The sequence below is a fragment of the Lactuca saligna genome, chromosome 9 (assembly GCF_052625555.1).
Source record: "Lactuca saligna cultivar CGN05327 chromosome 9, ASM5262555v1, whole genome shotgun sequence".
Taxonomy (NCBI): domain Eukaryota; kingdom Viridiplantae; phylum Streptophyta; class Magnoliopsida; order Asterales; family Asteraceae; genus Lactuca; species Lactuca saligna.
The window spans coordinates 44,412,014-44,435,553 of record NC_136425.1 but is presented as its reverse complement, the minus strand read 5'-3'; the positions used below and the strand labels follow the sequence as shown (position 1 = coordinate 44,435,553).

At 34.4% G+C, this 23,540-nt stretch overlaps 2 protein-coding genes across 2 annotated transcripts; both read left to right on the top strand.

The window, feature by feature from the left end:
- Positions 1 to 200: 200 nt before the first annotated feature.
- LOC145017823 (germin-like protein 9-3) lies at positions 201 to 827 on the top strand. The gene has a single exon (XM_078975779.1). The coding sequence runs from the start codon at positions 207 to 209 to the stop codon at positions 825 to 827; it is 621 nt and encodes a 206-aa protein (XP_078831905.1). The 5' UTR covers positions 201 to 206.
- A 19,702-nt stretch (positions 828 to 20,529) lies between these two features.
- On the top strand, positions 20,530 to 21,141 carry LOC145016293 (germin-like protein 9-3). The gene has a single exon (XM_078974659.1). The coding sequence runs from the start codon at positions 20,530 to 20,532 to the stop codon at positions 21,139 to 21,141; it is 612 nt and encodes a 203-aa protein (XP_078830785.1).
- Positions 21,142 to 23,540: the final 2,399 nt, after the last annotated feature.

The following is a 23,540-nucleotide window of genomic DNA, read 5'->3' as shown; positions in this document are numbered from 1 at the left end:
AATTTTTTTAAGTGATACATACAACATGGCTTGGCCAGTAAACTTGACGTATGTGATATCTTTGGTACCTAATCGACAAAAAGCAAATTGTTTTGTTTATCTAATTGAATTGTACGTGTGTGTATATATATACACACTGACACACATACATACATAATATCTGCATTAGAAGAAACAAGAAGTTTTGCCACCTTCTAGCTTCAAACATGGCATCGAAACTTCAACTTTTCTTGTTTCTTTCACTTTCATGTGCCATTCTACAGAAAACAACGGCGGGAGACCCCGACATTCTCACGGACTTTATTCCGCCACCAATTTCCTTCGGCCCACTTGGCGGCAGCTACTTCAAATTCACTGGAATGAGAACCCTAGTCGGTGCACCATTTCCAACTACATTCAAGGTGACAAAAGCTGCCATGGCAGAGTTCCCAGCTCTCAACGGTCAAAGTGTTTCCTACGCTGTCCTCCAGTTCCCTAGCAACACAGTCAACCCACCACACACCCACCCACGGGCCTCCGAGCTCTTGTTTGTGCTCATGGGTTCATTAGATGTTGGGTTTGTTGACACAACTAATAAACTGTTTACTCAAAAGTTGCAACAAGGTGACATCTTTGTGTTCCCTAAGGGACTTGTCCACTTTCAGTTTAACAGTGATGCTAAGTCACCTGCTTTGGCGGTGTCTGCATTTGGAAGTGCAAACGCGGGGACGGTTTCGGTCCCAAATTCTGTCTTTAATTCGACTATTTGTGATGAAGTGTTGGCTAAGTCATTTAAAACTGATATTGCGACGATTCAGAAGATCAAATTAGGGCTTGCGGGCAAATAATATTGATGTCTCTTGTTTCTGGTTTTTTGAACTCCGATGTTGTTGTTCTTGATTTGGCTAATAAATATCGGTGTTAAATTTAATTAACATAATTTGTTTTAGTAAAGTGACATCTATATTGTTTAATAAGGCTTGTGCAAAAATTGGTGCGGACCAGAGAAACCACAAAACCTAACAGGGACTTGAGTTATTTGGTCGTTTTTTTGAAAATCTGGTTTTGGAGTAATTCTTGATTCTAGAGTTCTCAAAATCAAAGCATGTTTTTTCTTTTTGGAAAAAAAAAAAGATTTGAAAGTAACCGTTTTAAATGAGTTAAAAATTCAATTATGGATTGGTTCAGTATAGTCGGATTATGACGCGATGAATACCCCGTAACTCGCACTCAACTGAACTTAAGGTCATCTCCAATGGATTAAACTCACGGAGAGTTGTATGGATTGCCAACTAGGAAAGAGAATATATACATTCACTTTAATTCTTAAAAAATTAATAAATTTTTAATTACAACTTCATTCCACCATTCAATGGTCATTCAACTACACACTCTCTTTCCTCTATATTATATTCACATTTATTCCATTAAACCCTCATACAACTTCCATTGTGGCTGGTCTAAGTATGCACTTGCTTATCATTAAAAAAGATTATATTAAAATAATAAAAGAATTATTATGAGTTATGACTTCTGATACGCCTAGAATTTTTTTTTTGAGACATAATGCATGAGTTTGATACATAAGTGGTGAGCTTGACCGGTTAAAATGGGTAAATTTAAGATGGACATCATAATTTAGGATGATTTATCTCTTGCTGGTCCAGCAAATCCGGTGAGAACGTTTGACGAGTGAGTGATGTTTGTGTGACAAGTGATTTTAAGATGGTAATATCATGTCTTTAGAGCAGAGATGCATATGATTCTGGACTTAGTATGTTATCTTTTCACATTGTCCAGTGATGTCAGTATTCAACAACTATACAAGAAATGTTTAGATGTGGCATGACAAGTGAGTGATGTTTGTGTAGTCAAAGTATATTTGCTCCTTTTACCTTTAGTAGAGTGGTATCATTGGCCCCTTGATAAATTAGGTGCTAACAGTAAATGCACGAATATGCTCCTACTTGATTGATGTTGAATTAATTGTGTTGTTTGTTTTGTGGTCACCATGAATCTCTATTAACAAACATAATATTAAATGTTTTTAGATTGGCATCATTCAATATCTCGCGTTCATGGGATATCAAGAACAAAGATACATTTAATAACTTACCTATAAGATTTTTACATACCTTTGGGTTTTGACTTTGGTACTTGTCAACGATGACATGTATGCTGAATTTGGAGGTGTGGTGTATTGCTAGATACAAACCATTATTAATGTTATGATACAATTGGAGATGTGGTGTATTGTTAGATACAAACCATCATTAATGTTACTATACAATTGGTGTGTTATGTTCAATTGGTGTGCTATGTTAACGGTTTGTTTGTTAGGAATATTTCTACCCGAACTATCGGAACTAGACTCTGCCAAATAATTATACTAGTTATTTCCTAATTAATAATTAAGGTAATTTTCATACTCCGCTAATCACAAGGCAAGTCTAATCCACAATCAGGGCAAAATACTGTTTTCCCTTTTAAAACCCCTCACAAATCCTCTCAAGTAACATTTGGTCAAATGTCAACTGTGGTCGTATGCCCGGCGTACACGACTCAATGTTGGGCATAGAGTGTAGGACGGGAGGCTTCGGGTTCGCAACTGGCTACATCAAGTATAACCAGGATTACACTCGACGTATGCAACCTTGTCTTAAAATCCAATTTTCGTGTCTTAATCATTAAAACATTTACTCTAACCTTAGATCTGACCCTTAAAGGATGTCCTAATCTATAAAGCCTCTGACTTTAGGCCTTTGCATGGCTAAAGAGAGCTTAATCCCAAAACCATAATATTTCACTTCACCAAAATCTCCATAATTCATGCATGGAAGAAAGGAAAGGACCAAGCTAACATCTTTATGACTCTTGATGGGTTTTGATCATAAGAACATCCTATGTGCTCATACAAACCCTAATGCTTGGATCTAAGTTTCTCTATTGTACATGCAAGTTATCCAAGACTATAAACCCTAATTCTGGCATATGATAATCGATATTAACATAATAGTGGGTTTAAGATATTACCTTGATTGTTATGTAGTAATAACAATCACAATTCCTTCTTGTAATGACTTTGGAAAGCTTAGAGTCACAAATGTCACTCCTCTAATGGTTGACAAACACCAAGAGCAAGAGGATGAAGAGGAGAAGAGAAGGAGGCTGCCCAAAATCGTCCAAAATCCTAGAAGGAAGCTTGTTTACCTTTTTTGAGGCATAAGGGTTCTATATATAGAGAGGCTATTAGGGTTATCTAACAAGAAAACCCTAATTTGGATGCTTAAGCCCTAAGCAACCCATGGACTCCTTTAATTAAAGGCCTTGGACGATTTCTAATGGGTTTCCCCATAGAATTCATCCATCCTTATAATATAAGGCAATCCATAGCCCAATTGCAATTCTCTTATAATTACAGTTCCAGTCCCTTAAGTTTAATTAATCTCTTTTAGCCATAAACTTAATTCTTATTAACTCTTGACTAATATTAATTAAACAATATGATTTCTCCTTTAATATATTATTCCCATAACATATTAATAAATCATATTTAATCCTTTTTCTCCATAATTCATCCTAGCAAGTTGCTTTGGTGAAGGCAACCCAAAAGGACCATGCACTATCGGGTCAAGTACATACCAAAATAGTTATGGACTTAGACACTAATCCAACAGTCTCCCACTTGGATAAGTCTAATAACTATTATGCGAATGACTTCAAATCCTAATATGCAATCGTGGCTTTCCAAGGCCGCTGTCAACTCTGATCCTATCAGATACGCGTGTCCTTTAGATAAGGGATCATATATTCCTCCATTCTAGATATCGTATAAGACATGATTCAAATCATTCTTTCTGTACTATTTCTCGATTTCCAATTTATGACAACTGACCAATTCAACAAATCAAATTAGCCCTAGCCTGGCCTAGCATTTACGTTTGTCATCACTAAATCATCGAGGGGCCCAAAGATATCGCTTTTATCCTACTTTGAATAAAAGGAACGGATAAACTTTGACTCAATGCTCGCTTGCACTCACTCACCGAATTACACATAACAATATGTTTTATAACACCAAGTTACTAGTGCGTTTACATATTATCAATGTGCAACCGACTCGCAAGGTACAACTCACACATCTCGGTTTCAAGAATATAAGATGTTATCGTCTCACTAATCACTCGTGATAAAAATCCATGAAGTGTTCCAAGTGAGCGTGGGTTTAATCCAATGCTCAAATCATATTCATAAGCACTCATGAACGTTGCAACAAACATTTGCTTATGTCTAATGCTCTTTAGACAATCCACACACCAATTCATGATAGTCTTCATTCATATCTACTTCCAACATATGAACGACTGTGGCCCGTTCGAATAATTTGACTATTCTTAACCAATTAAATTATTCGGGAAGTCAAAACATGCAAAGTGAAACACAAGGATAATACTAATCCCATATGGCCCCAAACCCTTGAGTATAAATAAAACACCTTTTATTTATCATCATATCGATTACTCATTATTTGTCGTTTCGGGTAATCAACTTCTTACTTGAATTACAACACTTGTCCTATGCTCTCAGCATGCACACAATGTTTACCTATGGTTCTTACTTTTGTGAAATAGATCAAATGAACACATTTCCAATCATACTCATTTCACAACTCTTAATCCTTTCCACAAGTGATAGAATATCAAATTCTTGCCACTTATAGAATATGTTAGATTCTAACATTTTATGCAATAATCCTTTCGTAATGTCATTGCACTAAAGCCACAATGACTATTGCCAATGGAATTACAAGGTCCTCTTTCGGGGACTGTTACAATACAATTCCATAGATGAGATGTCTCTCAATCAAAGTACATTCCTTTGAACATCCTTTGCATAAAAGTTTCTAATCTAGACATTGATTCTCAATATCTAACTTCTAATATGGAAACCTTTCCATACTTACCTTATGACAACATATTCTCAATAGAATCCTATCTATTCATAATGATGTCGATATACTCCATCCAATACTATACTTCTAACTACTCACAAACGATCAATCCTCGACGAACTTTGGATTGTCCTTTGATAGTTGTTTAATTATCTTAGTCATAACCGATTCTTGTCCTTTTTCCCTCTAAATGCGATAGACATTTGGAAAGTTTTAGAATGGTCAAATAATATAGCATTTGCAATCGATCCTATACCCGAAGCGTATGGACACGATGCACAATGTCTTACATGAAGATTTAATACTTTATCAATCTTGTGCCATAATATTTTAGGTGCAACGTTCTCATAATTCGAAATATGAAGAGGAATGTCATAATCATAATCGAAACTTAAGAACACACTATGTATCCTTGACTAAATTATTAACATTCCACAACCTAAGCCTTTAGATTTGAAATGAAGCATAATATTCTATCTCCCTTAATTATAGCAAAACAACTATTCAACTTTTACAACTTTGTAAAGTATGACTCTTGTTTTCTATAATTAATATTGCTAACTTGCAACACTTGTCTTAATAATCATACAATCATAACATTTATGCTCCCACTATCATGATGATTATTATAAACTTAACGCTTATGCTCCCACTATCTTTGACATGTATTCAGAAAACAACTTAACTTACAGAAAAACAATACCTATTGAATTTCTTAAGTTCATGTTTCTAATACTTAATGCTTTGATAATCCATTATCAAGGCTTCTTAATATCATACACCTTCTATCCAAGATAGCTCATATGTGTCTTAAACAATTCAGACTAATTTCCAAATCTCACAATTCGAATCATGGAAAGGGATACCGTAACCATAATCAAATTTGAGAATGCAATTTTACAATTGATATCTTCTTAAAATCTCTCTTATTGAAAGCATTTCCTCACATTCATTTTCATGAAGGAGGGAAACTTATGACACTTAGATTTTAATGGTGTATGTGCTCCTATCCATGTGAATTTGTCAAAACTAAGGTTTGCGAGAAATTCAAACTCATATGGACCGAACTTTCTTAATCTTGATTTCTTGCCTTATTGTAGCACAGCTGCCCACCATGACTTCCAAGTAGTTAAGCAGTTCACCCTTTCCTATCAATGTACTTTTCATTGATCAAGATGCCTGCCTTTTATGCGTTCAAATGAGAACTCATAGAACTCATATGCATAATTAACTTAATTGGAATGGAATATAAACAAAAATAGTGTCAACACGATAGGTTATAAACCTCAAGTCATGTGCTAGTGATGATCGATAAGGTTTATTTTGATTTGTTCTTGAAACCTTTCAAGACAATTAAGACTCCCACTGATTCCTTGACATATAAGATTCTCTTGTCAATAAACATTTCTTGACAAATATTCAAGAGTTAGTGTAGTTTTTTTTATCAAAACAAAACACTTCACAAAATTGGTCCTAGTTGGTCTTTGTCTTATCCAAGACATCACAACTTTCCACATTTGATGAATGTTATAAACCTTCTTAATACTTGTCACTCAATGTCACAATCTTAGCTCTAAGACTTGTTTTGGAACGAAGTATGATTGACTTTATGATTTAACCATTTCTTCAATTCTTGATTCCTCTTCTTAGACATACAATTGTACTAAGACTTACTTAGAGGATCAATTTAGATATGGTTCTTAATCATTAAGACTTATCATAAAGCGTAAAAGGTACTCTCCCTTCTTCTTAGAATGGAGAAACTTTTATCTTTTTGCCTACTAGATTCTTCGTATTCGTTCTGCTATTGATTTAAACTTTTACAATCAATTCAGAATTATACTAAATCTTATAAGTGCAATCATATTTGCTAAACTTTTAGTAAATCATGACGAATATCTTTGTTACTCTTACGGTGTACTTGATCAACACATAACCTTGTGTATTCGATCTCCTAGTCCTTCACTTGACACTTTGTCAACGAATTAGTCTAATTTCCAAATGTGAAAGTCTATTCATTCATCATATAATTCTTGTTGTACGATTCCAAATCTCTATCCAATAGAAACTTGGGTGATGAGAAACTTTCCCTATTTGGTAAATTCTCGACATTTCTACAAACAATATAATTAAGAATCACATCCATTTGTTGCAAATATATGAACATCAATTTTTCATAACGATTTCATTGCAAGGAAATAAATAAATAAACAAATACGTCAAACAAAATTCATTTTATTTATAAAAACAACGGAAAACGTTTGTCCTTACAACGCAAAATCAACTGAAAAACTATGTAATAAATATTCCTAACAACTCTATCTAAGCTCAAAATCTAATCTTTGAATCCATGCGATCGAGATCCATTTCTTCGTGATTAGACTTATCTTGCTATTTCATCAAGCTTCCTCTCTTTTCATCGATCCTGTAACACATTCAAATGCAATCTTATCACATCATGTATTAATAATCAACGAATAAGAACTTAATGGAGTTAGATAGTGGATATTACCTGAAGCACAGCCATACTCTTTGACTCTCCCATCTTTTGGACTCTTCAGGTTCTTAGGGAAGACTTGTATCCAACGCCCTTTCTCTTGGCAGCAAACGCAGTTCGGTTCTCCTAGAACGTCCTCGGAAGCATGGTTGGTTGACTCCCCCAACAAATATGATCCATTGCTTTGCCAAATCATTTCTGATTCAGCAGCAATGAGCATGTAAGTTAGGTCAATGAGGCTTTCGTCATGATCCATCATATAATACTCTCTTTTCAACTCATTATATGATTCGGGTAGTGACTACAGAACCCAGTTCACAACCAACTTATCTGGGAATGACACGCCTAACATTCTCAACCTATCAATGTGTGATTTCATTCCTAGAACGTGGGCACACACGGGTTTACCATTTTCATGTTTCATTTCCAACAGGGCTTTAGTGACATTGAACCTTTCAATTCTTCGATCTGGTGGGTTAGGGAGAATAATGGGAGGAGGAGGAGGAGGAAGTGAAGCATGATTTCTTATTCCTCGATCAAATCATGGAATATCATCTTCATGTGGATAGCTTGTTCCACAGGATTTGGGAAGACCATAGCTGTCGAACTTTGACATCTACAAAATGGGAGAAAAACAAATCCAAGTTAGTTGATTGATTGAGTCCTTAATAAATCACCCAAATGAGATATTAAGGCTAGGACCCAACACAATACGCTACAACCTAGAAAAGGGATGCCGTAATCTAGTTGCACAATATTTGAAGGTAAGTGAATGACAATTCACTAATTTCCACCACGAAAAACGAAAAAGAAATTTGAGTTTTTAAATCGATCTATGAAAACTCCTAGATCCTTTGAGATTCATTGAACTTTGCAATGGCATGTTTAAATCTCAATATGCCCCTCTTGTTTGTGACTGGGATGCTGAGGATCACAAAGCGGGTGTGAATAACCATGCAAACTTACATGGTGCCCTCACATGTTACGATCACCTATTCGATGTGCTGGTAAACCACACACGCTCCACCTAACTATGACAAACATTGAGTCACCCTTTGCTACCTTTACTTAGATCCATTTAGTGTGCCGGTAAACCACACACGCTCCACTAACGTCTTCGCAAGGGCACAAAGTGTAATTTCATGAAATTGCATCAATTCACTTTTGCCTAAGTAACTAAGATTGGGAATTTGTAAAAACATTTAGTTACTTTTGTACTTCATTATACTTATAATGGAAGGTTTTGTCCTATCCTACCCGTTCGGCTAACGACCCTCCACTAGTCAAGAGTGCGGTTGGTAAGAGTGGATACCCATTCAATCGCCATTTTATAGGCAATTTCCTTAAACACCCCTTATAGACCAGCTTCGTGAATGAGGCCTACTAACGGTAAGACTGACTTGTACTCATACGTATATATAATGTTAGACTTTTAATGTTATATATAGTATAGGGTGTATTTTACACTTTTAAAATACTAGGTGGTCAAATTTAACAATTATACTTTAAATTCAATTGAATTGTAAACCAAAACTTTATGGATTTATTAAAACTCTTTTAATTATACACCTTAATTAATTAATAAAACCATAAGGGTGTGATTTGAACTTTTCAAAACAATACTAGGGTTTAAGAATTTAACATTTCTAAATTAACTTTTAATCAACATTTAAATTCAAAAACTTGAGGACAAGTTTTGAAACATTTCAAAACATTAGGGTTTAGAATTTAAATATACATCAAAATTAAACTTTTAATCATAATTTAAATTCCAAAACTTGAGGGCAAGTTTTGAAACTATTCAAAACATTTGGGTTTTAACTATTTAAATTTCAAAAACAAAACTTTTAAGTTTAAATTTAAATTATAAAACCTAAAGGGGAAAAATTGAAACTTTTCATAACACAAGGATCAAATAACAAATAATATAAATTAAACAATTAATTTCATCATTATCTATATTTGACCTAATTTCAATTTCTTGCAAAATAAGTTACCCAATTAATACAAATAATCAAACTTTATCATATAAGGAAGTTATTAAACAATCAGGTAATTATCTTTTGTTTTATGAAGGATATACTCATAAATATGATTAAAATCGGATTTTAATGACTTAGAACAGATAAGGCAATTATCCATGAGTAAAACAGCAAGAAATCCCGAAATTCCCTCTTTCTGACGCTTGAACTCGCCGAGTACCCACATGGACTCGCCGAGTAAGGGCCTACTCGCCGAGTCCACAATGGGACTCACCGAGTTCATCAGGCAGTTTGGCCAAAAATCGAATTTGCAACTTGAACAAACACATAATGCATCAATACAATAGAAACCAATCAAGGCTCTGATACCACTGATGGGTTTTGATCATAAGAACATCCTATGTGCTCATACAAACCCTAATGCTTGGATCTAGGTTTCTCTATTGTACATGCAATTTATCCAAGACTATAAACCTTAATTCTAGCATATGATAATTGATATTAACATAATAATGGGTTTAAGATATTACCTTGATTGTTATGTAGTAATCACAATTGACAATTCCTTCTTGTAATGACTTTGGAAAGCTTAGAGTCACAAATGTCACTCCTCTAATGGTTTACAAACACCAAGAGAAAGAGGATGAAGAGGAGAAGAGAAGGAGGCTGCCCAAAACCATCCAAAACCCTAGAAGGAAGCTTGTTTACCTTTTTTGAGGCATAAGGGTTCTATATATAGAGAGGCTATTAGGGTTATCTAACAAGGAAACCCTAATTTGGATGCTTAAGCCCTAAGCAACCCATGGACTCCTTTAATTAAAGGCCTTGGACGATTTCTAATGGGTTTCCCCATAGAATTCGTCCATCCTTATAATATAAGGCAATCCATAGCCCAATTGCAATTATCTTATAATTACAATTCCAGTCCCTTAAGTTTAATTAATCTCTTTTAGCCACAAACTTAATTCTTATTAATTCTTGACTAATATTAATTAAACAATATGATTTCTCCTTTAATATATTATTCCCAAAACATATTAATAAATCATATTTAATCCTTTGTCTCCATAATTCATCCTATCAAGTTGCTTTGGTGAAGGCAACCCAAAAGGACCATGCACTATCGGGTCAAGGACATACCAAAATAGTTATGGACTTAGACACTAATCCAACAACTCTAAGCACACTAAAATGTCTTAAAGGAAAAATCATATGCTCTAGAGTGTTCCAAACTCATAAAGATCAAGGTTTTGGGACAAAATAAACTTAAATACAAGTCTAAACAATATCTATCAAAACAAGCTCCAAGGTTTGAACTTTATACCTTCAAAAGGTGAAAAGGGAGAAGTAGATTCTGGATCCAAATGCTAGAATGCACCACCACCTCTTGAATGATCTTCCTTCTCTATTAAGAATACTCCAGGATCACTCTCAAGCTTCAAATCTCACTCATAAGGTCCATGGTTTCGATTTTAGGGTTTGGAGCAAATTGAGGTTGGTCATAAGGAGGTCCAAGGGGATTAAGATGCTTAAATAGGGGAAACAAACCTAAATTTTAGGGTTTTAGATGTTGCACGACAACACCCAACGTACCCTTATGTACGATCGGCATACTCCTCCACATCATCGATCCTTATCTGACTTATGACCGGCATGAAGGGATTATTTGCAAAAATTTTAAAACTCTAAGGGTTTAAATGGTAATACTTATGACCGGAGATGTTCCGAGCTAGAGTTTCAGGTCGGTGATTTTGTCCTCCTAAAAGTATCCCCATGGAAAGCGGTGATCAATACAGGAAGTGGGGAAAACTGGGCCCAAGATACATTGGTCCTTTTAGAGTGATTGCTCGAGTAGGTAGAGTAGCTTATCGGTTAAAGCTTCCTGCAGAGTTGAGCCATATTCATAACACATTCCATGTATCTTAGCTGAGGAAGTGTGTAGCCGACGAGACGACAGTGGTCCCTTTAGAGGACATTCAGGTTGATAATCTCCTGAACTACATTGAGAAGCCGGTGGCGATTTTGGATAAGAAGGTGGAGGTCTTGAGGAATAAGGAGGTGCCCTTGGTTAAGGTTCAGTGGTAGCATCACTTAGGATCTGAGTGGCCACCCAGAGCTGTTGCCGAAGGATAACTTCAAGGATGAAGTCTGATTCTAGTGGAGGAGATTTTTAACATCCCGACTCCTAGGTATAAATTTAATTTGTTTTATATTCTTTTGTCAGGGCAACTCGATGAGTTGGAGGCCCCAACTCGTCAAGTAGAGATCGAGATGGCCGTGTGGGTTTTAGAATCAACTCGATGAGTTAGAGGATCCCAACTCGATGAGTTGGAGCTAAGTGTGAAAATCCTAATTTTTAGCGTTTTCACCCTATTTAAAGGACTTTAAGCCCTTTATCATGCCTCCCTCATTTCCTTATCACCCTGAGACAAAACCTAATCGAGCTATTTCCATTTTGAGAGTGTGTAACGCTAAGAGTGTGTGTTTTGGTGTATTCCTTGAAGAAACTTGAAGAGTAAAGGGGCTTGGAACAAGGAGTCTTTGGATCTGACATTCATTCAACTGTAGCAGTCATTTGAAGGTAAAAAGTCATTAACTTGATCACTTGTTTGTTAGATCTATCCATTAGAGAGTTTATGGCCATTTCTATCTTCTTTTTTAGTCATTTAGTTGTTTGAGCATGCTTTGGTGATGAGAATTCAGATCTGGACACTATTAGGCCCTGTAGGCCTAAAGACACAAGCTTTAGCCAACCTTCATGTCTTAAACCCCTTGTTGAGCTTTATTTTGGCAAAGTTATCTCTAAATGCCATGCATGGACGTAAACCTTGCAACTTTACGTGGTATCTAAGCCTTATAAGGCTAGATCTAGAGTTTCGGGCCTTAGTCTCGCTTAAAAATGTCTGAATGAGAGAATAGATTGAACGAACTCGATGAGTTGGTAATCCAACTCAACAACTTGGTTTGGGTTTTCCTCGATATTCTGGACGTTGTATAAACTCGACGGGTTTGTGAGACAATTTAGCGAGTTGAGTTGGATTTTCCTGATTTTTCCGAGAACAGAAGGAACTCGATGAGTTGCATAGATGCACTCGACGAGTTGGCTCAACATGGATTATTGACTTGAGTGTTGGCTTCCGTTTACTTTTAGGATTTGGTCAAGTTGTGGACTTTGGAGATCATGGAGGGGTAAAATGGTCTTTCACCCTTTCCGAGAATTAGTAAAGGAGCTAGCTTAACATCTTTGGAGTTGTTAACATAAATTATTAATCAGAGGCGATTATGATACGTGTAGGCGGAGTCTAGACCGAAAGTTGAGTGCGACACATTCTTGTTTTACTTACAAGGTGAGTCTTCTAACTATACTTACCTAAGTGGTAATTACTGTGCAACTGGAGGGTCTTATCCGTGTTATCGATCGGAGGGTCTTATGTGCTTATACTGAGATATGTGATAATATGCATAATGTCTTTGCGATTTATGTTTTATATTATTTTGTGCATTTATTGAGATAGGACCAAAGGATCCAAACCGAGCCGTGGGATCGGAGGGTCTTCACTGAGTCACATGACCGGATGGACCTTATCGAGATATAACCATGAGAGGCTAATTATTTATGTGTGGTATTTTGGAGAACTCACTAAGGTTTGTGCTTACAATGTTGTATGGAATGTGTTTCAGGTACATCTCAGGATTGCGGGAAGGCGTTGGCATGATTGTACTCACCAACTAGTTGATCATGGTTTTTGAGGATTCTAGGATATTGTCAAACAATTTATTGTTTGTGTTTGGAACAATGTACAAATTGGGTTTGAGAAATGTTAAACTGTGTTTTTGTGTGGATTTAAAAATGAAAATTTTATATGAAAATTTAGTGTGTTACAAAAAAAAAAACTTGCACATGTGGTAAGTAAGAGATATATAAGTATCCGTGTTCTCATGTCTTGAGTTCATGCACCTATCTTTCTTTAAATACGAGTCAATATATTCAACAATATTACTCAATTTTTGAATATTTTATTACTTGGGCATCTGGTTTTTCCCCGGTCCCTCATGAAGCATATTGGCCCGAGACATCTATTCAAGGAATGCTTTCAAATTCAGAGTTAAAACAAAAAGAAAAAGGTCGCCCTCCCTCAACAAGGCTACTGTCACACCCCGAAACTGATGGCGGAAACGTTCCGGGGCGGAGGACGTCATGTAAAGTATCACAACCAATGTACATAGTAAGCATAGTAAACACAACCATTACATTACATAAAAGTATTTACATTTGTTTGAAAGTAAAGTTACAAATGATTATAGATATATACAACCAAAATGAACAAAAGTAAATACGAGACTGCTAAAATGCTCCGTCTTCTCCAAAAGATTGCGGGATACTTGTCTAACGAGGACCTGAGAATACAAGCAGTTTTAGAAATATCATCATAAAGCTGGTGAGTTCATAAGAGGTTTGTTTCTGTAAAAGAGCAAGTTTCCTTTGGTTTTCTGAAAAAGTTGTTATCCAAGAAAATCCCATATTTTCTTATAAGAAAGTTTAGTTATCCGTTTGTTACACAATCTGGTTAAGAACAGTTCAGTTATCCTAGGAAAAACCCTTATTTTCCTTAAAAGTTTGTGTTTGGTTATCGATTCAGAATGCAATGTACAAGTATCTACCATACTTGTAGTGTTAAGATAAGTATTCTGAAAGCCTGGTTATCCTTGAAAAGTACATTAGTTTTAACACGTATATAAAACTAATAAGTAAGTAGAAAAGTTTTCATAATCTAAGTTGCGAGTTCCATAACCATACAATAGACTAGATAAGGCTCGTAACGGGGCCAGTATCGTTTTATGATTTTTGTCATCCGTAGACCTGTCGATCCGACTGTAGCTAGCAGCCAGGTACGGGGCAGTCAATCCCGTATAGATCTATACACTCAAGTCACGTTCTCCCTCCAGGAGATTCTGGTTACAGGGGTAGTCCTACACTCTCGTATCCGGGGGAGTGTTATCAAATGATGTGTCTCCAATCTTAAGATTAATGAAATTGGTCCTTCACTCTCGTATCAAGGGGAGTGTTACCAAGGACGTTAGAAAAATCATGTTTTTTTAGTCCTTCACTCTCGTATCAAGGGGAGTGTTACCAAGGACGTTAGAAATATCATGTTTATTAGTCTTTCATTATCGTATATAGGGGAGTGTTACCAAGGACGTATCAGAAGTTCCGAGGTTAATGCTTTTAACAGTAATAATGTGGAAAATCATTTGTGAAATATAAAATATAGCATTTTATAATGAGTTTCACAATTAGCTTGAAAACTAACTCTGCAAGTTAAACGGTTGGTTAATACGGTTTCCAGTGTTAAAAGCATACGGAATAAGAAACATTTCATACGAAATAATAAGTTTGAGTACAAGATATTCTTGTACTTTTGCTTGTATTACCCCCTAAAAACATTGAAAACACGGAAAAAGGGTAGGGGTATGAACTCACTAAACGAGAAATGTGCCGGTTAGGATGCTAAGTGTCAGTTCGGGGCTTGAATACATGTGAGGTTCCTATGTAATATGAAGAGATACATAATTGTATCTAATTAGACTTTGAACTACCAATTAAGTAAGACAATACACTCTGAGGCGTGAAAACACTTTATTTCAAGTGTTAGGAGTGATCCGGGTAGCATCTAAGGAGGTGTAAGGCCTAGATATGGAGTTTGCTCTTCAATAGTAAACTCCTAAGGGAATTTTCGGCCCAATGACCATATCCCCATGAGTTTACGGCCGTAAACTCATGGGTGGTGTGTTCTTAGATGTTTAAAGGTCGTACAATGCACAAGGAAAGGTTCTAGGGTTGATTCCATGGCTTAGGAAGTGATCGGAACATGAAATGACCTTGGAAAAAGGGGTGTACGGTTCTTGAAGGATACTTGGGGAGTTTACTGCCGTAAACACATGAGTTTACGGCCGTAAACTCATGCTTGGTCCATTCTTCATGTGTTTTGGTGGTTGTAGGTTAAGCATGAAATGTTCTAGACCCAAATGTAAGCCATGCAAGGTGTTAAGGGCACTTAAACACCCTTTGGAGGTGTTTACGGTTTTGGGAGACCTTCCCAAACCGTAAACTCCTGTGTGGCTTATTTGTGCATGTTTTGGTGCATCACATGAAGGAATGCAAGGTTCTAGGCACTCATGCAAGCTTTTGGAGGTGTTTAAGGGGCAATTTAACACCCAAAAAGGTGTTTATGGTCTATAAAGGAGTGTTTACGGTCCAAGAATGTTCTTGGGCCATAAACTCATGTTTACTACACAAAAGACAAGGTGTTGGTGTTCAAAGCTTGTGCATGTAAGTCCTTAAGTCATATCTAAGCACTAGAAAGGATTTGGAAGGCTTTTGGGGCTTCAAAACCCCTTTATAAGAGTTTACGGTTTTGGGAGATGTTCCCCAACCGTAAACACAAGTTTTTGAGAGTTTTGGATGGTTTAAACACAAATTTTCATGATTAACAAGTTAAATAACAAGCTAGGATAGATCACTTACGATTTTAGAGCTTGAAGGGGCGTTTTTGGATCAAAACTTAAGTTTTAGAGAGAGAGTAGAGAGAGAAAGTTATGAGAAGGTGGGAAAAAGCTTAAATGAAGGTCACTCATCCTTTATGTAAGGCTTGAGTTTGTGACCCGGTGGAAATCTACCCGATACCGACGTTAAATGGGGTTTATGGTCGTACCCGATTAAGTTGTCGTAACCGACTTAGTCGTAACTAAAAATTTTCTAATTGAATATCGAGAATGTTTTCACGTGTTTCTAATGTGTTTGGACACTCATGAGGTCATAATAAAAGTCTTAATTTAAATGACCTAATCCAAAATGTTAACGGAAAAATTGAAATACAAACAAATTTTATTAACGGAAACGGGGTATAGTGACGGAATAATTTCAGGTTGTCACAAGTACGGAATAGAAAGAATATTAAAGAAGGAAATAAAGATAATCTTTGTGGATTGTGTAGTTAAAATGGTCATAATAAAAAAAACATGTCCTAAACCTAGAAAACGACCTATGGATATGTGAAAGTGATTGATTGAGCAGTATCTATTCTAGATTTTTGGTTATTTATGCTAAAAAAAAGATTTACTTTATATTAATAATGATTGATTATTTAAGATTTACCCAAGTTATATTTATATTTATACCATTTGATGTTCATCTATATTTTGTTGGTATTTTGTATGGTTGTATTCAAAATGATTATAAATTTAAAAATCAGACGTTGTTTTATATTAAAAAAAAATAATAAACTATGTATAATAAAACAATTAAGAATTACTTATTATTGTTTGTAATTTTTTATATTGTTTAAGGTTTTTTTAACAGCTTAAAAAAGTTATGTTAACCACTCAAAAAAAACCTGCAAACCAAGTTGAAAAAAAGTTAATATAATAAATTAAAAAAAAAGTAATGTTACATGGTCTTTTCATTCTCTTGTAAAAAAAAATTATGTTGTCGACCTAATGATAAATGCAAAGTCGCGTAACTAATATCTAAAATATATTTTATTAAATTTAAGTAAATGGAAGTTACCAAAAAAATATATATTGTGTTTTGGTAAATAAGTTTGAAACAATAATGAAATGGTAAATTTTTTTAGGGTTAAGATTATTTTTGGTCACTTAATTTTTGGTTTTGTGTTTATATGGTTACTTAACTCTTTTTAAGTTTTAAAAAGTCATCAAACTTTTGATTTTGTACTCATTTGGTTACTTAACTTTTAGTTTGGTCACTTAACTTTTTGATTTGTACTCATTTAGTAACCTAAATTTTAAAATTGTGCTCATTTAATCACTAAACTTTTAAAATATTTTAGAATTTTAGTGACTTAATGAGCATAGTTTTAAAAGTTATATGACTAAATGAGCACAAATCCAAAAATTAAGTGACTAAATCAAAAGTTAAGTGACTAAATAAACATAATACCAAAAGTTCGATGACATTGTAGAACCTAAAATAAATTAAGTGACTAAATAAGCACAAACTCAAAAGTTGAGTGACCAAAAATAATCTGAACCCTATTTTTTTAAATTACAACCCTTATGTACAAAACTCCTTTAGTAACAAGTAGAGGGTTGGATATGGTCTTGTCTAAATCTTCGTTGAGCACAAATCCAAAAATTAAGTGACTAAATCAAAAGTTAAGTGACTAAATAAACATAATACCAAAAGTTCGATGACATTATAGAACCTAAAATAAATTAAGTGACTAAATAAGCACAAACTCAAAAGTTGAGTGACCAAAAATAATCTGAACCCTATTTTTTTAAATTACAACCCTTATGTACAAAACTCCTTTAGTAACAAGTAGAGGGTTGGATATGGTCTTGTCTAAATCTTCGTTGACATATATTTTGGTGGATAATGACTTGAAAGGGTAACGAACTTTCGATTTTATTAACATTTAGTCACTAAACTTTTTTTCGTTATCTATTTGCTACTGAACTATTGAAACTGTTTACATTTTACCCTTATGACTAGTTGTTACCGGTCATAAGGGTAAAATGTGAACAATTTCAATAGTTCAGTGACAAATAAATAACGAAAAAAAGTTTAGTGACTAAATGTGAACAAAATCGAAAGTTCGTTTCCCTTTAAAAAAGTTCAGTGACTAAATGTGAACAAACTTCGTTTTGAATTATGTTTTAGCAAATTATTTATTTTTGTTAAATTCTAGCAACATTTTTTGATGAAGAATTTTATGAAAAAAAAAAGGAGAATATCATATATATATATATATATATATATATATATATATATATATATATATATATATATATATATATATATATATATATATATATATATATGTCTTTTTTAAACATCAAAATATCATATTTACCCAACTTAATTTCTAAATATCATATGTACGCTTCATAAAATTTGTAAATATCATATTTATTATTCATAAATTTCAAAATATCATATATATATGTTCTTTTTAAACATCAAAATATCATATATGACCTTAAATATCAAAATATCTTATATGCACTTTTTAAACATCAAAATGTTAATGGTAATATTTAAAATATCCTACATTTACAACATAATAATAATCAACAACAACAAAAACTAAACAATCAAAATATACATTTCATAGAGTGTGTTGAAGATGAATATTTTTGTTTGTTAAGAGGACAATATTCTAACAATTTATAAGTTCACATTCCATAATCATAGACGTAAGGATAATATGGTTAAAAAATTTAATTATTATAATAATCCTAAGGTATAAAAAATGATTATAAAATATTAAAAATATTATAAAAAAGAATTTGGGCAAACTATAATATTTTGAAGGTTTATGAATGGTAAATATGATAATGAAAAATTAAGTTTGACAAATATGATATTTTAAGATTTAAGATGGACATATATGAAATTCTCCCAAAAAAAGAAAACAAAACCCCGAAAAATATATTAAAAATAAATATAAAAAAAAAAACCAAAATCAAATTGGAAATTTTGATTTTTTTTTTGGAAAATACTAAACCATTGGTTTTTTATTTATGTTTTAGTATTTCGTTTTTTTTAATATATTTTTCGGGTTTTTTTATTATTTTTATTTTTATTTTTATTTTTTTATTTTAATTTCATAGATTTCTTCATCAACAAATGTTGCTAGAATTTAAGAAAAATAAATAATTTGCTAGACATAATACAAGAGGAAGTTTGTTCACATTTAATCATTGAATTTTTTTAGAGGGAAACGAACTTTCGATTTTGTTCACATTTAGTCACTATTTTTTTTTTCATTATCTATTTGTCACTGAATTATTGAAACTGTTAACATTTTACCCTTATGACCGGTAACAACCGGTAATAATGATAATATATGAACAGTTTCAATAGTTCAGTGACAAATAGATAACATAAAAATGTTTAGAGATTAGATGTGAACAAAATTGAAATTTGATTACCATTTCAAGTCATTATCCTTATTTTGGTAGATAAATGGGTTGGAGGTGTCCTAATTTTCATATGCACGATGTAATGTTCTTAAGCAAATGGTCGCATGAAAATGCTAGAAGTTTGGTTCGGACTATTAGATGCTTTTATCTTGCATCTCGCCTTAAAATCAATTTTCGAAAAATTAAATTAATGGGGATTGTTGTCGCCCAACCACAAGTGGAAGATATTGCTCGTCTTGTGGGGTGTAGACCAATAAAACTTCATTACCAAACTTTCCTTTTTGGTAGCAAGGGGATTTATTATGTCTTTATTTCGGCTCCCAGTTAACAATTATTCAGAATCCTTTAAAAATATATATTTTTGGGAGATGAAGTTGTTGAGAAGAAATTGACTTAGAATAAATGGAGAAAATGAAGGCTTCTACAGAAAAGGTGGCTTAGATATGGTTTCTCCATTTATGCTTAGTATATGTCTTCTCTTCAAAGTAGAGGAGGGTGTTCATTTTCATTTTCTTTTTCTTTTTTTATGGAGACTAATGGTCTTTAGGTTCGTATGATAAAATCAATTTATAATGAACATGCATTTTTCGATAGCACATCAAATAGTGGTTATTTGATGGCATGTAAGTCGATATTTACATGATAATTTGCAACTTCGAACCAAAGGTATATATTTGGAACCGTTTTTTTAGATAAAAAGGTTGGTAGTTGTCAACTAAGGGCAGGTTCTTGATATGGCCAATTGGATTTTAAAAGATAGTTTTCAATGATCTATGCTTCATGTTTGGCCTAACTATTTGTCGAGAGACTTAAATCTTGCTTCATAGAATGATAATCTTAACGGTTTAAAAGTTTCCTTGGTCTCTCCATATATATAGATGAGAAAATTGACATCAAGACTTTCAACAGTAAACTTCTCATATAAAAACACATAATAGAATAAAAAACAACATGCCAATATAAGAAAAAACAAAGAAAGAAGTTAGAAAAATAATGTATTTTACGGAAATGACAAAAGAAATAAACATAATTTCCTAGAAGACAGCACGATGAGCAACATTGTATTCTCCAAAGAATTTATCCCCAAATTCCATGTCACACCTTATAAGAAAATCAAGTCCCAGATTTGTAAGACACGAGTTCAATTTTTTCCAACCAATTTAAATTTTAAGATGATTTCCAAAGAAGAAATAAAGCTCAACCTAATTTTTGTGTTTGCTATATTTTATTCAACAATCGCCGGTGATCCTGACATCCTCGCTGATTTTGTGGTCCCAAACAACACCACCATCGATGCCAACAACTTCACGTTCACAGGGATGCGTCAATTGGTTGGTGGTGAATATCCAACAACTTTTACGGCATTGAAAGTGAGTATGAATGAGCTTCCGACACTTTATGGACAAAGCATTTCGTATGCAGTTCTCGAGTTTCCTGTAGGCGCTATCAATCCGGTCCACATCCATCCTCGGGCATCTGAGCTTATGTTTCTCGTTTCGGGAACTCTCCAAGTAGGGTTTGTGGATACTAGTAATAATCTTTATAAACAAAGCCTTAGAATAGGTGATATTTTTGTTTTTCCCAAAGGACTTATTCATTTTCAATATAATAACGATACTACGGAACCAGCATTAGCAATTTCAGCTTTTGGAAGTGCCAATGCTGGCACTCAGTTGATTCCTACAAGTGTTTTTAACACTAGTATCTTTGAGGGCATTTTGGATGCGTCTTTTCATTCTACAAGAGCAACCATACGAAAGATTAAAGATGGGCTCAAGGCGTAAATCAATATTTTGGAAATGTTATAATTGCTTATTTTGGGTCTTTTTCGCAAAATAAGACCTGTGTTGTGTTTGGATATACCATTTTCTCTATTAAGCATTTTTATTAATAACTTGTTGAGAGTAATGTGCAAGCATTGTAATGACTTTTGCGAGTTTAATGGTTTTAATCTTCAACACTAAAACACCATTAGTCAAAATTTGTTTAAAGATGGCAAATTGGTAATTGCGTTTCCATTACCGAAACTTCTCTTTCCGGTTTATTATTATCATAAGTTACAAAATTTGTCCTAAACGATCATATTTTCCATTAATAGCTATGATAACTCCAACCCACGAAGAGTTACAAAATTTGTCCTAAACGACCATATTTTCCATTAATAGCTATGATAACTCCAACCCACAAAGCATGTCATCTTAAAGAAAATGTCTTCTCCATTTGAAAAATAAGGCCCTTTTAAATGCAAGCAAGCTTCCAATTCCAATACCGCATTCTTCTTTGCAAGCTAACATTTTTTCCAACTCAAGATGAAAAAAAAAAATCCAAATCTCCTCACAAAAAACTGCTTCTTCATGATTCCAACGCTATAAATGACTACTATGGTGGTTTAAACATGGACATATATTAGATCTTAATACTTCCCAAAATGGATTAAAGCATATTAAGTCCACTACCCGCTGATAATTGTAAAGTCTTGAACTTCCAATTAGAAAGTTTAGTAGTGAACTTTTTTATTACCACCTTCCATCCTTCAACGCGAGACATGTTAGTTCCTACGGGAAATCTGAGATACCAAGATCATATTAAGGATCATCCAAGATTTTCAACCTCATGAAAAGCAACTCCAACATCAAAGTTGATTTTAAAACGGAAGCTATATAGAAATATTTGGGAATCCTTAAAATGCCTCTAGAATTATCTTTGCGACCAATCACCTAGATATATAATGTCATCCGCATTAAAATGGAAATAACCAAACATGTGCTACCCATTTTAGCTCCAAGAAAAATAACTCATGAGAAATAGATTTTTGGTAAAGCGACATGAAGACTTCTCGTAGCAATAATAGAATACCAAATCACCTTGTCATCAACCCCATTCAGTTTAAAATTCAATATGCAGAGACCCATTAACCAAAATGAAAGGCATACAAAAGTTTACACAAGCACAAATCCAACCCATCCATTTCATACCGGACCCAATCTTTTAGAGCACTTCATATACATAATCCCCAAGACAATGAATCACATTATTTTTAGAAATCAACTTTGAACATCGTTAACTTCTTTCGTTTTTTGTTTATATAAACTCATGACCTCATTCAATATCTAAAGGTCATCTAAAATGTGAGGTCCTTTAATGAAGATGGATTGCTTCATGTTAAGTTATTAACCACGTCCCAATCACCACACAAGACCATTAGTCAAAATTTTACCAATAATTTTCTCTTATAAACCTATAAGGATTATGTGATAATAATCTTTTATAAACTTGGGGTTTGGAACTTCTAATGTGAAATAGAAGGACGGGTTACACTCCTACAAAATAAAAGGATGAGCAGCGAGCTGCAGTTATTTGGGATCGATTTCAGGATATGTTCCATACCCGTTACGTCCCGCGGGTTGAGCGGGAGAGTCTGGCGCAGGAGTTCTTGGATCTACAATAGGATTCGTAGTTAGTGACGGAGATCACCCACATGTTTACTAAGAGAGAAATGTTTTGCCTTGAGTTTGCTTCGGAGTAGACTTATATGACCCGATATCTGAGCATGCTCAAGACGAACATTAGATAGTTCGTGTCCACGCAGAGATGTGATACATTGCTAGAGTTACAGGAGGCTACCAGGCAGCGTGAGTTTGAGATTAAGCTAGCCTGCGCTGAAATGGTTTAGGGTCGCTGATTACAGACAGGAGAGTCAGAGGGGTCGCACTTGTGGGAAGTGCGGCAAGGTATATGATGGGGTTTGTTGATCTTCTTCAGGATGCGATAAGTGTGGCAATGAGGGCCACATCGCAAATGGAGTGTAGGCAGCAGACTCCAGGTTTTGGTGTTAGAGATTATTACCATTATGAGTAGGTGGGCCTTATGATGGCCCAGTGTCCCCTACGAGCTGCTAGGTCGGCGTAGACTCTAGTACTGGATACACTAAGGATTACTGATGGGGGTTAGGATAGAGCAGAGCCTCCAAAGGCTCGGGGACGCGCCTTCCAGCTTACTGCCGAGGAGGCCAGGACAGCACCTGATGTGGCGATTGGTATGTCTTACATCTTATCTTATTGTTTATGGTTGTATTGAGAATTTTTATTTGCCTTTTGCATGAGCCACTAACCCTAGGAGGGTTAGGGAAATTTAGTATCAAAGGGTTGTAAATGGTTAGGATCCATGGATGCATTGAGGATGA

Excerpts from the sequence above, each read along its gene's own strand:
- LOC145016293 (XM_078974659.1), top strand. The coding sequence starts at position 20,530 with ATGATTTCCAAAGAAGAAATAAAGCTCAACCTAATTTTTGTGTTTGCT.
- LOC145017823 (XM_078975779.1), top strand. The coding sequence starts at position 207 with ATGGCATCGAAACTTCAACTTTTCTTGTTTCTTTCACTTTCATGTGCC.